Raw genomic sequence first — 15,498 nt, 5'->3', positions numbered from 1 at the left:
GACATTAATTTGGGGATCAAACCAGTAGTTTTATCCTATCCATGCACTATCCTGTGTTCTTAGGCAAAATAATCACCTGCTTTTGTTACAAATCTAATCTGTTGGAAGACTGCGACCACACAGAAATGCTTGTCTGCTTCTCACTGCTCTTCTCAAGTTTGGTATGGAGAGATACTAAAAGAAGGTTCACACAGGTTTCTATCACAAAAATCAAACTGCAACAATATCTTCTATCTCCTGCTCCCCTGGGCGTCACCTGAAGGAGCAGTAGCCCCTGGAGGAGACACAGCATATGCAGCAGGATGAAACACGCTTCTGTCCTTTCATCACTCCTTTTGTACTTTGATCTCAACGCACCAATATACCAGACTCATGCCTCCATTTACTTCCTGCTTTGGCTCCACAAGCTGCTCCACACTGCGCTATTCCCATCCCAGAGCTATTTTATCCCTAATCCCCTCTCTTTCAGCTTGCACCCTCAGTGCTACAGAAACCAGAATCCAAACCTACCCTTTACATACTGACACCCAAAAGCCCATGTCTCACCCATTTAACACCCACTTCAGATGTCCTGCTCCCTCCCCCACAAACAGCTTTGCTCATGCTCATCCTCCTGAGCAGGAAGGAAATGCTGCTGCTTCTTTCACAGTAAAGAGAGCAAGGGAAGCTACTGTACAGAGCAAATTCAACAGCACATTAACTATCAATCAGGATAAAGTGCCCAGTGTGGAAGCGAAGATCCAGGTCAACACCATGCAATAAACAACCACCTCCAGTCTGAGCATCTGATTTATAAAGAAAATATTTCCCCATAAGCTCTACAGCAAATTATGACCACTGCTCGGAAAGCATTCTTTTCTGCAGTTAGGCATCCCTGTCTAGAGTCACTACAAAATGGTTATCTCTTTAACTGGATAGAATCCATTACTATAAAAATAGCTGAAACATTCAGCATTCCAAGTAGTGAAAATTCTCTAAAAGTATTTAGCCATGTTCTGTTTCAACAAGCTACACAACTTGAATGTATGCAAGGCTACACAAATATGTTTATACTTTAAAACCTACTTGAATGGGCTTTCAATAGATGTGGTTGTAACTTTAAAGTGCTTATATCTTCTTGCATTCATTCTTTCATTTGTTGTGATACCCAAGCAAGATATCTGAAGACAGGGAAAAAAAAAAAGAGTAAGCAATTTAGCTCTTGTAAAAACATACAAACAAGCCCTGCATAAGCCAGACTGAAAAACAAAAACCAGATTTACTGGTTTATATTCTTTCTTTTGAAGAAGGAATTTTCTGTCTAGGGAAATTATCAGGTCCCAAAGTAAAACACCACAGAATACTGCTACCAGACTGTGCAAAATATTTAACTTTGAAAGTGATCAGAAATCAATCATGATCATTGAATAAACCGTGACTTCTTAGTTCATAACAAAGAGATGCCTGAACTGCACTGTTAGCTGAAGTGTACTGTAAATAACAGATTCAGGAGTTACTCTACACAGCATCTGAATGACTTTTTTTTCCTCCAGACATTCTAGTTATAGCTCCATTAGTACATTTTTCTTGATTTATAAATGTGTTGCAGTAACGTAACTTTTCTGTCTGTTAGACAAAAAAGAAGGCCAGAAAAAAGTGGGGTGGCTTTGGTTGTTGTTACTTGTGGTTTTTGTCCCCTTTCCATAACAATTTGTCCCAAAGGCTGTGATTTTGTGTAACAGCTTTCCAACTACATTAGCCTAAAAGGTATCTTACTTAAAACTGGAGCTTATTTAATGTGATGTAATTGGAAACAAAAATGTGAGAATGTCCATAGCAGCCATATACTACAGGAAGATAAAATCTTGTCATTCCTTGTGAAATATAAAAAGTCAACTCTATTACATGTTGCAGAAGCAAGAACATTTAAAAACTTAAGTTTGGGATGGTTTGCCTCATTTGGATGTACTTAGTATCTCAAGCATTTTCTTCACCTCCATAAAAGCCTGTGAAGTTTCATGTCTGTGTATACAAATGGGCTCTCAACAGCCACGTTTTGAAGTAGGAAGTAAAGGTTTTAAGTAGTAGGTAGTGTTTTGACAATAACTCTGGCCAGTTCAATAAGAGGGACTGGTCCAAATTTTATGATGAAGAGGAAAAAAAAGCAGCTAGAGTAGGGGTTATGCAGTTGCAAATCAAAAGAAGCATTTTAGAGAGTATTTTTATCCATTTCATCATTATGGCGAATGATGATTTGCCAAGAATAATCCCAAGTTTTCTATGCATAAAACTCTTAGGAAATTTAGTAACATGACTGTGTTCAGTTTTATTTTTTCCAGGATTATTAAAGAAGTCAAATACTAGAATTATTTTACTTCACTGCACTAATGATACAAAATACTATGAGATGTATTTTTCTAAATGGCATAATTCAAAGATTCATCTGTACAAAGATCCTATTAAGAGGAATCCTCAATGGGGAACTGAATGGATCACGATGAAATATGACAGAAGGTTCTCCAGAAAGTTACATGCTTAATCTGCTAAAAGTCTGATGGGTTAGACTGCTTTAAAGACACCTGAAAGACACGGAGTTACCTCTCTGCTCATTTGTCATGGGCAGGAAAGACCTCTAAAAGACTGAATCACTCGCACACAAAAGGTTTTGAAATTGATATATGTTACAAATGATGAATGTTGTAGAGAAAGAAGAATAAACCTTAAAATTTCCTGAAAAGTTGTACCTAAGCTTTAGAGGATTATTTTTATTTCCAGGATCTCTGAAAGGATTAAATCAGTTAAGTCATGGTTCATTAAAGTCTTTCAGTATGACTTGTCATTAATGTCTTACTTAAAGGCTTTCAGTATGACTTGTCTTTCCTTAAAAAGAAAAACAAAAATGTGGGTTTGGTCAGATTACAGTACAGTAATGTGATCTCAAATCACACTGAAGCAGCGTAGGAAATTATTGCATCCCTTTGAAGTCATCACCTTTTTCTCCTAATGGTGTATTGCACTATTCCAAGCTCAACTCACAGATCTTACCCTCTATTAGTATTTATTGCCTTTCTCTGGCCTGTGTTGCCTTTTTGTCATTCTAAGAACAGAAAGCAGAAGGTAGGTATTTTAAAATCTCTTGCCCTCCCCCCCCCCCCAACACCACAAAGGCACAAGTGAATGAGAAGTGAATAATGCCTAATATCCAGAGACAACAGACGCTGGCCTCTTCCAGTGTGGCTGAGAGACTAAACACTTGATCCTGCATAACACACATTAAAATTCAAATGAGAGAACTATTAGATATTCTTATGTCACTCCCAAAACTCAGCATTACAAGAAGGGCTCTTCCATACCTGATACATCTGACACATGAGTAACACAGCCACCCACATGAAGTGAAAAACACTGTTTAGAAACATCCAGAACATCCACGGAGAACAGGTAGCAATCTGTGTAACATAGGTCCAAAATCCATCTTTTGCATAACTTGTCTCACAGTGAAATCCCCAGTCTAGAGAATAAACAAAGTGTCAAAAAACATACAGAAGCGTTAAGATACGTTTACTACACATGAACAGAATGCCCATATTTGAATGTAATAAATACAAAACCAGCTTTACTTGCTCTCTCTTCCTTTCCCAACTCCTTGAATACATGACACATGCACATACTTGGCTGTGATAAAGAAAAAAAATCTAGGACAAGAAAAACATCCTCTTCTAATTTAAAACACCCAATATAGTCACTCAGTAGTGTGTAGTTCGATTCCAGAAAAAAAATGTCTAAAACTCTGATGAGGCAGATGCATGTAAAAATCTATACCAGGAGATAAACAAAGTCTTTATAGGCAATTAAAAAAATAAAAAGGCAAAAAGCCCTTATTTACTCACAAGAGATACACCCATAAATCATCCAGCAGATCATAAAAAGCAAGAAGAACAGGTATCCCATAAAATAGCGGTGGTTCCCTGCTCCTAAAGTTGCACAAAAACAGGGATTGAATTAGTACACTTTTAGAAGACAGATAACACTACACCAGAAAGTTCAATTGGTTGCTTAGATTACTGCTTCTTATTGTATACAGAAACATTACTCTCCCATATTAAGCCAATATAACTTCAAGACAGTGAAATTAGCTGGTTTACTTATGATTTCTCTTTTTTTTTTTTTACTTCTCAGACAACAAAGCAATGTTTTAGTTTCTTCAATTTCTGTCACATTATAGCTGCAATTCACAGAAATGCATTTCATTTGTAACCTTTCACAAGCTAATAAAATAACTGATTTAGAACAATGTTGGTGACAGCTGTTGCAGAACCCTGAACAGACAGGAATTACACATCAATAAATAGTTTTAAAATGTCATTGAAAAAAAAAAATCAGACTGTAGTATTCACTTTCATAAAAGAAATAAAAATATGAATAAAGATAGAACCTTTCATGATAAGGGAGCTCACAGCTTAGTTTTAAACCTGCTCAATGAAGCTAAAAGTAAAATATGTAATAGAACTTGTAAAACAAATACATGTAACTGAACAGATAACCTGGCTAAAATAAGCAGAATGTTTTTTACCCCATTCATTAAGAAAAAATTTAAATGCAAGAAAATTCAGTTACTGAAAGACTGATCTATTTTTAACACTAATAGAGCTAAAAAGATGTCTTTTATGCAAATATATCATAATTCTGAGGTATTCAGTCTTCCTTCTGTTTGTAAAATATGTCCACTGTTGCAACCTTCCAACTGCTCTAGGCTGTAAACTAAACCCACAGAGATGATAATGGGCTACAAAAGATTTGGCTGTCACCATCTACCAACACAGCATTTACTACATTATGTCAAATGTTTTGCCTGCTAAAACAAGAGCATCCTCTGGAGGCAGAAAATAAAGTGCTTTTAGCAAGTGAACTAAAAGACTATATAAATAACAGATGAGGAAAAATACACATACAATACAAGCTAGACTAAACACATTTCCTTGAAAATCAAACAAGTTCCTGCAGACATAAAATACGTTGTAACATTAACTTCAATCACCTAAAGCATATGAGAAACAGTGCTGGGAATGTCCCTAAGGTATAACTTTCATTTGCATTCTAAATTTCAAAATTGTTAAGTTTCATTAAAGACAGTCTTTTGAAAAATGGAAGTTGAACAGTGATCTAGAGGTCCATATGAGAGGCATCTGATGAGATGCTTCATTCAGCAGGATCTTCAGTGATAGTAAACCAAATTATACTTAACAGGAAATCCATCTCTACCTGGCAAAATCATCTATGTGGCACTTCAGAACCACAAAAGAGACAGACACAATCTTGGTTACAGTTTAAAAAACAAAAGATATTGGAAAGAGAAGGTGGAGAAACTGCCTTTCTTCTCTATCTTGAATAAGACTGGACAAAACACAGCACTATTTTCTGCAGAAAGAACTGTCACTACTTTATTTTATATGGTTGTGCACATATTATACATAAGTAATAAAAAAATAATTATCTTTATTATGTGTTATTGATAGAGTGCATGATTTAGACTGTTGATTTCTTAGTTTTTCCTACTTTTACGTCCCTGGAGAAGAATCCTGATTGGAGGAAAAAGTGATAATTATTCTAAGCCATAAAATAATTGCTCATACACACAAGACCTACTTTCTGAGCCACTGCTATCAGGACAATAATACAGTACAACATCAGCAGAACCCATATGACTCAATTTAAGATTTGGGTCTAGCTTCTTTCATGCTATTACTTGAAGACTAAATTTCTGTTGCCAGTCTGCAGTTTGTGTTTGCAATGTAACTACAAGTTTAACGTTTTTGATTTTCAAAAAACCAACAGTAAAAAGCATAATGCTATTTTGATACTTGGTTTAAAAGATAAGTACAATCACCTTTAGAGACTTGCTCACTGCAGTTTTACCTAAGATTCTGTGGGTATGATAAAAATAATTTGCCCCAATTGCCAATGCATTTATTTTTCAAATAGTCTGTACTTTTTGTCAACCTCTTCAGAATGGTAAAAATATTCTCTCTCGATCTCTATATGAGCCAAGTTTTATCCCCAAATAATTTATTTTAGTGCCTGTACACACTGTTAGAGTATTTCTCAGTCCTATCTTTAGCAAAATTCTTATCGTTCTAACACATTCAAAGGAAGACTACACAAAATATTTCCAAATTCCACCATTCCAGAAAAGTGTGATTCATGTTTCTCTTTTTGGCAAACATAGCAGGAATGCTGTTTTAAGAATGGATTCTGGTTTGTAATCCTATACTCAGAGTCACCATGTACCAATCTGAGAGCAACAGAGAAGCCATATAAGGTCATTGACACCATTGCTCCCTCCAGTTCACACTGTTCCCAGAGTGTGATTTCTAATACTTTTTTCCCCAGCATACTTTCAAGTGTCCTAATGTTTAGTTTTACTTCCAGTTATCCCAAGCAATCGGTACAGGACCACCAGTAGACAGATTCTGCTTTTCCATCACCACTTTTTTTCATAAAACAGATTTCCTCCACCTAACTTAATCCCATTACTCACTCTCTTACTACACGCACACACACACTAAGGTCTTTACTCCCCCAGTCTGGTTTTCATGCTTTTCCTGTTACTGATTAAAATACTGGATCCTCGGTCCCACTGACAAGTACTTACTCCTCTGCACTCTTGCAAAGCAGTCACTAACCATTATCCGAAACCTGAGCCCATCCCCCCTTGCTTGTTTTAATTAAAAATGTCTTAGTTCTTCATTGTAAATCTAAAGTATAAATCAAAAGTAGCTCAGGCAGTAACATCAATAGGAAATGTAAAATAGAAGGGAGTGATACAGGTCCATCTCAATGAGACTTCAGTGATGCGCTATTACAATTCAAATGCCAGCACGACTATTTTACTCTTCACCACACAACCAAATTACTGTGACTATCCATTATTATATGTATTTGGAATGACCACAATGAAGTATTTATTGGCTGTCGGCTGCCAATGAATCCAAGTCCTAATTCTTCCCCAAGATTGACATTACCTCCGCTTGTGTCCTAAAAAAATAAACCAGTGAGGCAGGCTGCACTCATTTCCTAGCTGTGAAGTATTCAATGCTCCCTGCATAATAATGGTTTTCAAGTAAGTTTCTCAAAATGTATGACAGGGAATAGTAGCATTTAGAGACTTTATTCTTGTTCTGTATATGTTCCTTTTGTCATCACTGGGGACAATAAGCAACTACCTGGGGAGTCAAAAAGAGGAGAATATCTCAGTAGGAAGTCATTCTGTATCTAGCTGTGATTATCATGACATTCTGAATAAGTACACTTTCCCATTAAATTGCTGAAAATTATTGGTAAAGATGAAAATTTATCTTATGCAATGGATAACAGTCCATTGTGGAGTCAGTACAAGCTTTTTTTTGCAGATTTTAAAAAGCAGTTAAGCTTTGCATATTTTAATTGAGTTTATATTAATAAAAATGTATATGTAGAAAACTGAATTGGAAACAGAAGAATTTTGAGGATAAGTATGTAACAGGCAATACAAATTAGAATAACGCAGAGAGTTGCATGTAGAAAAAAAAAATAAGCTCAATACTGAAAATGTTTTTCCCTCTACCAAAAGTACTCAACAGTTTTCCTCAGACTTTCATTTCACCATGAAATGAGAACAAATACAAACCTGTACAACACCCAGGGGCCATTTCAGAAGCTTTTCCCTTCTTTATCTGTTCAGACAACATCATATTTTAGCATATTACTCACCTACACAGTTACCCACCCACGGGCAGTGGTGATCAAACTTTGCTATACATCGATTGCATACACCACAGTGTTTGGATCTCACTGGCTTCCGTATCTGTAAGGGTTATTAACATTTGTTTAGAAAAGCAAAACACTGCCATTTTAAATAGGACCCTCCCCCATTTAAATGTAATTTTTCTGTTGTTAACCCCGTAAAAAACCCTCAAAACTGATCCTAGTTTTTAAAGCAATCTTAGGTATTAAGCTTTATCTATACATTATTTAACACAAACATCTATACAATCAGATCAAAATGATTTTCACACTATTCTTGTTACATATACAGGATTTTTTTCCATTCCTCCAGCTACTGAACTTTAGATAGCAACCACTTTACTTTCAGCTTCTCAATAACGAAAAATACAGAATGAGTTTGAGTTCCATAATTCTGTCACTATCTTTCATAAATGAGTTGTAACAAACTCTCCCAGCTTTTTTTCTAAAAACAGGAATACAACTCAACAAGTGGAAGTTGGTGGAACTTAAAATGCTAAATTACTCCCGACATTTACTTTTTTTAAAAGCTTATGTTGTGAAAGAAATATAAAATGGCAGTAAAAAAGAACTGATACAAAAGTATTCTAAGATATACGCGTATATATACACACACACATCATTTTTAAGGTGCCACACCAGTACATAATTTTCCAGATTAAATTTTGGGAACATTAACATCATTGATGCTCTACATAGGTCAGAGCATTATAGTGAAACACTGACAACCTTGATAATTTTATATTTACTAGTTTCTTTCTGCAAAACTTTCTATAAAAGAAACACATTGCATTTCACTATGGTTACTTTTTTTCCTTAAGCAATTATTCCCTTTCAAATTTTCTGTGGTGAAACTAAGTATTAACTCGTCCAAGAAAAGCATTTGCTTTCAATTTGGCAAGCTTTAAAAAACTGAACCCCTTCAATTACTGTCAAACTGAGAAGTACACTTGATTTTTTTTGGGGAAAAAAATTTACTAGAGGAACCACATAATTTTATTATGAGTTACAAAAGTGGTTTTCATAACTTGTTAGCTGTATAGCCAACCATCTGGGCAGATATACTGGATTCTTGGATTTCAGCACCAGCAAGTTATTTCCACAGTGATTAACTGTTTTCCTCTTCCTATTGTAGGTTCTTTTTTTGTGTACAGATGTATTAATTGAAAACACAGCTTAAATGAAAGATTACAAATAAATACTGCCTTTGAAACTGCATTAAGGCCAAAAATGTGTTCAGTACAGGAACATCTAATTTTGGCCTACATAACAGAAATCAGTGCTGCAACTGATTAAAAAAATATACTACCAAGCAGGTACTGCAGAATATACTGAGGTCCAGACTTCCTGTCTCTGCAAGTTCTACTATTGTCTGCAGAAAACAAAAAGGAAAAGGAAAATAAGAAATTAGAATTTAGCACATAAACAAATGCTGACAGCCATAGTAATAGCTGCTTTTCAGACCCAGGGTTGTGAACTCTCTTCATTTCAGGTACTTTCCACACTGGAAGAACTTAAATTCAGCTGAAATGGATGTTAAACCTACTTTATTAAACCAATATGCACATTTACTTCTCAATTAATTCTAGATTATACTTATTCCTAGTCTATTTAAGTTTAATTAGAGAAAAAGCAAGCTTATATTAATTTTGATACATCCACACAGTATTTAGCACCAGCCTGACTAACCCGTTTTTAAACCTATTAGAATTAATGCAGCTGAATTTCCAAATGGGAATGTAAATGAAACTAGGTAGCATGATCTGCCAGTCCAAAAAACAGACTCTCTTTCCAGTGGTATCCCATCAAAAGATTTAAATCTATATTCACCTCTCTCCTCAGATATTGAAGCTTCAAGAAAGAAAACAAATAATGCAAACCAAACCTCCTCTTACTGACAATGCTATACAAGGGTCAAGTGATACACAGAAGAAGGTATCAGTTAAAGCATGCATCTAATTTCACATTACATGATAGGGGCTTTTCTTATTTTATACACTCCTTCAGTACCCACTTAATTGTTGGAATAGAAGGAACCTACTATTCATTAAATGGTTTCCAACAATTTTTAAATTCAGCACCTGAGATCATGCCATGTGAGATTTAAATGACATCTTGACATTTGCAACATATGGAAAATATCCTGAAAACATCTCTTACAGAACAACCTTCCCTGGACTAGAAGGAACTAACTCAGCATAAATAATTTAACGCAAATAGATTAATCTATTGCTCCCTTTTAAACCATACATATATGCATATAGGTGGTTTCTAACTGCAGAAGCAATAGAACAGTCCTTACAACTAGTTTCTCATCATAGCAATATAAATATAACTTCCTTAATTAGATGGTGACACTCAGGTGGGTATCTCGACTGAAGCAGTAGAACTTTTCCTCCAAAATACTACATTGGTTATGAAAAATTTGTGGAAACACAAAAAGTAACCAGTAAAAGCTACAGTCAACAGGCTGGGGGTAAATCAGTGTCTTAATGCTTTCCCTGCAATCACAGGTAAATGAGGAACAAACAACACTTCTCTTAGACTCGTAAGGTCTGAAAGTTAGACTATTTTTAACCCTTGGTTGTATTTCCATTTGCTACTGGGCCAGTTCTTCCCTCAACCACTGCAACCCTTCATATCACCTCTTCAACCAACCACTGCCATTCACAAGCCTTTCCATGCAGCTTGCCAACTTCAGTGCTCTACATCCCTTTCTTATCTCCCTCTGCCATCCCTTGCTTCTCTAATATCCCCACCATAGGACATGAAATTAAAGGGCCTCCCTCACAAGAGGGACTTTGGTAAATAAGTCAAATGAACAGAAAGTAAAACACACAATGAGATGTATCTACCGTGATTTCAGTGCTGATGGTGTGCCTTTTGATACCTTGGAAAATTGATACAATGTATTTGAACAATTTCATAAATAGTTCCTCTGATTTCAGTGGGAGTATACACTACACTACAGATTAACAAAAGGGTGCCACACAAGAGAATGTGCATAGTGTGATGCTCAACATTGGAGTTCAGTATCATCCACAAGCATGATCCCAAAGCTCGGGAGGACAGAACTGAACCAGAGCAGATAAATCAGTTCCAAATACAACTCACTGAGCTTATACAGAGACCCAGTAGCAGTCAAGTTAGAACACGTTGTGCTTTGTAAACCTTGTGTCTATTTTCTATGCTTCTGAACTACCAGAAATTTTTCTTTATTTACTTATTTTAAGAGTGACTTGGGTTATTTTGCAACACAGAAGAAAGGACATGACATGCCAGAAGAATAAACATCTGACATTGTTACTACACATTTCCAAACATACTTAACCTGGCCAACTGGAATTAAAAGAATTCTTTTGGTTCCTTATTCCAAAGGTAAAGGCTAACTGAACATTAAATATTTGGAGACAAATTCTGAAAACATGAAAAAGCACTACATTGCACAAAGGCAAGGCACATGTCCTACAGTGCTTTATAACCCTGACAATAGATCATTTTTACAGATTGGTTAACTGCAGTGTAAGAAATCTAAAACACTCTTAGCCATACGCATCTGCCTGAAGAAGCTGCATTTCGTAATTCCTATCCAATTCAGCAAGGCTTTTGTAACCACACTCTACTCAAGCAAGTAGATAAAATGAGTTGCATATTTGAGTAATTTGCTGAATCCAAACCAAAGTGCAGTTGCTGACTATACTATTTAATTCAGTTCAGTTGAAGGAAGACAATTTAGTTTGGAATTTGGCAAATTTGCAGTAACAGAAAGGGAATTTGCAGAATAAATGTGCACATTGCCAAAACATAACTCAGCTACAACCTGTTGGAGAATACAAAAATCATTTAAGGTATGGCAACCATCCTTTTAAAGGCCATTATATTTTCATTTCTACGTAAGACCATAATTCCAAGTGGTCTGATGTCGATCCACACAGGTGTTTTCACAAACTGCTGTGAAATAGAAGCTCAAACCTCACCTTTGGTGGGACATGAGCTTCTAGGAAACTTTGACAAAATGAAACAAACAAAATGCTTCTGCTGCTTATTTTTGCATATTCAGTGCTCAGTGTGGATGCTGAGAACAATGCACATAAATTAGAAGAAATCAGAAGTGCTAATAACAGTATTGTAACATCTTAGAAAGATATCATCCATATTTTCTCTAATAGCAATACCAAAACAGAAATCCACCCCAGACTGCCAGGTGTCTCGGTTGATTTAGTCTCAAAATTTTTGTCAGTCCAATACTTTCAGACACAAGGACAATCAGAGGTGCTTAGAAGTCTGGGAAGATTTTAGAAACTCAAATTAACATTTTTCTCATAATGGGTTGTTTTAATTAGGCAAACCTCTGAAACTTCACACTTTCCTTTTCAACCAACCTCTTTTTAAGCTTTTTATTTTGAAAATTTAAGTTGCAATTTTATTTTCATAGAATCACAGAATGGTCTGGGTTAGAAGGGACCTTAAAGATCACCTGTTTTCAACCCCCCTGCCGTAGGCAGGGACACCTTCCACTAGACCAGGTTGCTCCAAGCCCCATCCAACCTGGCCTTGAACACTGCCATGGATGGGGCAGCCACAGCTTCTCTGGCAACCTGTGCCAGCGCTTCACCACCCTCATAGTGAAGAATTCCTACCTTATATCCTACCTAAATCTATCCTCTTTCAGTTTAAAGCCATTACCTCTTGTCCCATCACTACATGTCCCTATAAAAAGTCCATCCTGTTACTCAAATGACTGCCATGCAACTTTGAACCAGTAACACTTGAGCATATTTCAAATACAAAAAGAGAAAGCTGGAAGACAAGCCTTTTCAACATTTTAGACCTTCTGTTGTACAACAATTTATTGACATTACATTCACTGAACAGCAAGCTACTCTGACCAGCTAGTGGAAGGCTGCTGAAGAATAAGTTTCACATATCTCACGGCTTTACCTTTTTCTTTTGTTCTTCCGTGGCTTTGATGATTCCTGGATCAGATTTCCAGGATTTTCCAAAATTGTAAAAAAGTGCAACGCTATTCGCGAGGAATGGAAGATGTATAAAGAAAAAATTGAGATGTGTTTGAAGTCAAGGAATTTAAAGTTTAAACCAAAATTTCACCTTTAAAATGCCCACTGATAATTCTGAAATAAATCAATTTTTACAAAAGGATGCCCTTGAGTCACTGTCTTCTAAGCTGATAAAACTCAGCACTGCTGCAAGAACCAGCCTGGTACTCAGTATTCTCTATTGCTCAAACTTGCAAACTTACATTTTAAAATGCTATTCGCCATGAGACTTTTCTAAAGCACTTATCCTTCTGAAGAATGAATAATGATAGTTCAGTTTTCATAATTATTTTCCCTTTTAAATAAACTCCATGAAACTTATCTTTTCAAAAGTATTTCCTGTTTTCACAATAAACATTTCAGAGCTCTATTTATAAGACAGACATTTGACTGCCTGTATCTTTAGTTGCTTGACATTCCTGTTAGATCACAGAAAGGACTCCTTCTAGCCATAGAAGGAATTGTGTTGCAACAACCACGGTTGCATGGCAATCATGTCTCAACACCACTTATCTCCAGCAAAGGTGCTGTCTGAAAACTGGTCATATTGTAAGGCAATACCCACATTTCACACCAACAAAAGTTATTTTTAACATATTAATACATCTAATGCTTACAAACCCACAGGATTTAGTATTCTGGAAGTGTTTATAAAATCAGTTACCATATAAAGACAGAAAATAACCATTAGTTTTAAAATACATTTCCTGTGTTGAATGACTTGCCATATAACATGCTTAGTCTCACAACACATGACATTTCTTCAAAGAATTACAACATTTCTTAGCAATGATGTTGAAAAAAACAAATACTTCAAACATGCCTCTTCCATAAAAGGTGGAAAATTATATCCTCTGATAAGCCTACAAAAGCCCTAACCGACCTAACTAAAGCTACCTGTCAGCTGTCAGTCACAACTGCAAGGAGATGCCATATTTGACAAAGCAGTGGTGGCAGAAGTGTCTACAGCATTATCCAGGCAAAAAGGACACTGATTACTCTGGCATAAAATCACTCACAGCACACACAAATTAGATTCTATTATGAGTAATTTAAATGAGTATTTCTCTCTCCTTTGGTAATCATTAGAACTTCTACTGTTATTCAGTATGTTGTATGCTTGCATTACAAAATGCTGCATGTAAGACTTAAAAACAAGCATTATATGGCAAACATATTCAACTATTTATCAACAATATGCTATTCTATTCTTGAAAAATTGTTCATTGAAGGCATTAAGCAGTAACAATAAAAAATTACATAAATCATTTATAAACAAATCACATGGTACAGGTACAAGAAAATATTAACTGAAAAAACAGCACTTCTATAGAATAACAGTATCTCAAGCCCTTCTATATTAACCATGTGATCTGAAAACTCCGAAATATGAATAAATGCAAGTGAAGTCTCTTTTTGACTTCTGACGCTAAGAAGGTCTCATTGTTCATGTGGAATGTATCCTATTCTGAATAATTTTTGTTTTCCTTCTCTTGGGGGGAGGAATTGGTTGAGAATTTCTAATTAAAAAAATATTGGCAAGTTAAAATTTTAATTATGCAGCTTATATAGTAGAATGTTAGTGTTAAAGTCACCAAAGGCTAATTACTCTTTCCTCTAACAACCCATTTCCAGTATGTTTGTAATTTCCACTAGCTACACTATAGCCTAAACACAGTTCTCTTTGATACATCACAGATAAAAAGCTTTGACTTTAATATTTCTAGAATCTAATTTCTTCCTATTTTTCTTCTAACATTATCTGCTGCCAAGAATAAACTGGTTCAGCATATTTGCATAGCTAGAGAGAGATTACATTTTCCTTAGAATATTAGAAGTATCACTGGGGGTTTTGCCACAAGAATGAAACCTTCCCCCCCCCCATTACAGTTACCTTAATCAGACATCTGTTACAAACAATACAAAGGTACAACTGAAAATATTTGTATGACCCTTCCTAATTACTCCACGTCATGTCTAGACTGTTAAAGAAGATGGGTGGAGGGGGGGGAGAGACAATTTACCTTCTATCCAGTAAAAGGATTTTTATAACCCTAAGTCTTTGGAATTGGTTGTTTTTTTTACTGACTAAAATTTGGACAATCTATGTGATAAAGAATCCGTGCATTTTCCAAACTTACCCTTCCACCATTTGACTCCATAAAATACACAGTCTAAGTTTTGTCTTTCCTCTTATCATGGTGGGTTTTGATGAGTGCAAAGCTGACAGTTTAAATGGCGGCAGATAAGGTACTTCTGTGGGAGATGGGAGATGTCAGGAGACTACATGAGAAAGTAGAGTTAAGTATAGATGAGCAGTAACTAGAGGACGCCTTCAACACCGGAGCGGGGGGGGGGGAGATCAGCGTCCAGGAGCCTCAACTCAGAGCGACAAGAGCCACCGAGGGAGCCTCAAGTCCTCGACAGGACCTGCCCAGGAGCCGGCAGCTCATCTGACGATAGCGAGCAGCTGACTCACGGGGGACGGAGCCTGAAGCAGCGGCACCAGCCCTGAGTGGGTAAAAACCTGCCCCAGGGAGCGCGGTGAGGCAGTTTGCGCAGCAGTTCGAGCGGGACGGTGAGCACTCGTCGTATGATCAGGGCCCCGTCTGGGGGCTCTGCTCTGGCTGCCCCGGCGGTGGCAGCGTAGGCACCAAGACAGAGCCGACGAGAGGGGAGG

General features: G+C 36.4%; 1 protein-coding gene across 1 annotated transcript in view; it reads right to left on the bottom strand.

Moving 5' to 3' along the window:
- Positions 1 to 15,498, bottom strand: part of ZDHHC17 (zinc finger DHHC-type palmitoyltransferase 17) — a 73,701-nt gene that overhangs the window by 3,949 nt on the left and 54,254 nt on the right. The window contains exons 11-16 of the mRNA XM_062613796.1: positions 12,703 to 12,827; positions 9,071 to 9,133; positions 7,729 to 7,822; positions 3,870 to 3,953; positions 3,333 to 3,490; positions 1,066 to 1,160 (exon numbers count right to left, since the gene is read on the bottom strand). Coding sequence (XP_062469780.1) covers positions 1,066 to 1,160; positions 3,333 to 3,490; positions 3,870 to 3,953; positions 7,729 to 7,822; positions 9,071 to 9,133; positions 12,703 to 12,827 — 619 coding nt within the window. The remainder of the gene's footprint in view (positions 1 to 1,065; positions 1,161 to 3,332; positions 3,491 to 3,869; positions 3,954 to 7,728; positions 7,823 to 9,070; positions 9,134 to 12,702; positions 12,828 to 15,498) is intronic.

This window comes from Pezoporus occidentalis, unplaced genomic scaffold (assembly GCF_034315485.1).
Source record: "Pezoporus occidentalis ecotype Australia unplaced genomic scaffold, CSIRO_AGI_Poc_V1 ctg17, whole genome shotgun sequence".
In the NCBI taxonomy this organism is placed as follows: Eukaryota; Metazoa; Chordata; class Aves; order Psittaciformes; family Psittacidae; genus Pezoporus; species Pezoporus occidentalis.
This window is presented reverse-complemented; position numbering and strand designations above follow the sequence as displayed.